This window comes from Monodon monoceros, unplaced genomic scaffold, assembly GCF_005190385.1.
Source record: "Monodon monoceros isolate NGI ecotype Baffin Bay Population unplaced genomic scaffold, NGI_Narwhal_1 Super_Scaffold_20, whole genome shotgun sequence".
Taxonomy (NCBI): domain Eukaryota; kingdom Metazoa; phylum Chordata; class Mammalia; order Artiodactyla; family Monodontidae; genus Monodon; species Monodon monoceros.
In genome coordinates this window covers 71502843-71503236 of record NW_021703777.1, presented here as the reverse complement: position 1 = coordinate 71503236, position 394 = coordinate 71502843, and the positions used below count along the sequence as shown (strand labels likewise).

At 64.0% G+C, this 394-nt stretch overlaps 1 protein-coding gene across 1 annotated transcript in view; it reads right to left on the bottom strand.

The window, feature by feature from the left end:
- Positions 1-237: 237 nt before the first annotated feature.
- PHOX2B (paired like homeobox 2B) overlaps positions 238-394 on the bottom strand; it is a 3024-nt gene continuing 2867 nt past the window's right edge. Inside the window, exon 4 of the mRNA XM_029234710.1 lies at positions 238-392. Within this exon, the coding sequence (XP_029090543.1) occupies positions 238-392 (155 nt within the window). The remainder of the gene's footprint in view (positions 393-394) is intronic.

Below are 394 nucleotides of genomic sequence, written 5' to 3'. Positions count from 1 at the left end.
GGGAGGTGTGTTGTTTGGTTTGGTTTGGTTTGGGGTTAAGGAAGGGGGTAGGAGTGGGGTTGAAATGGAGGCGACGCCGTTTTCTCTTTATTCTTATCGCGATTACTTTAGGCTCTCAAGGAAAAAGCCACGGCAGCAGCGACAACAGCCTTGGGCCTACCCGCTCGCCCACTCGCCCGCCAGGCCCCGGCTCGCCCGCTGCCGCCGCCGCCGCCGCCGCCGCCGCAGGATCCCAGATCAGAACATACTGCTCTTCACTAAGGCGGCTTTGGCACCGTTGGGTCTTTGGAGCGAAGATAGGACGCTGGCGAACGGGCCCCCGAGCGAATCCGGAATGGAGGTGATGGGCCCGGGGCCGGGAGCCCAGCCTTGTCCAGGGCCCCCGGCCGCAGCC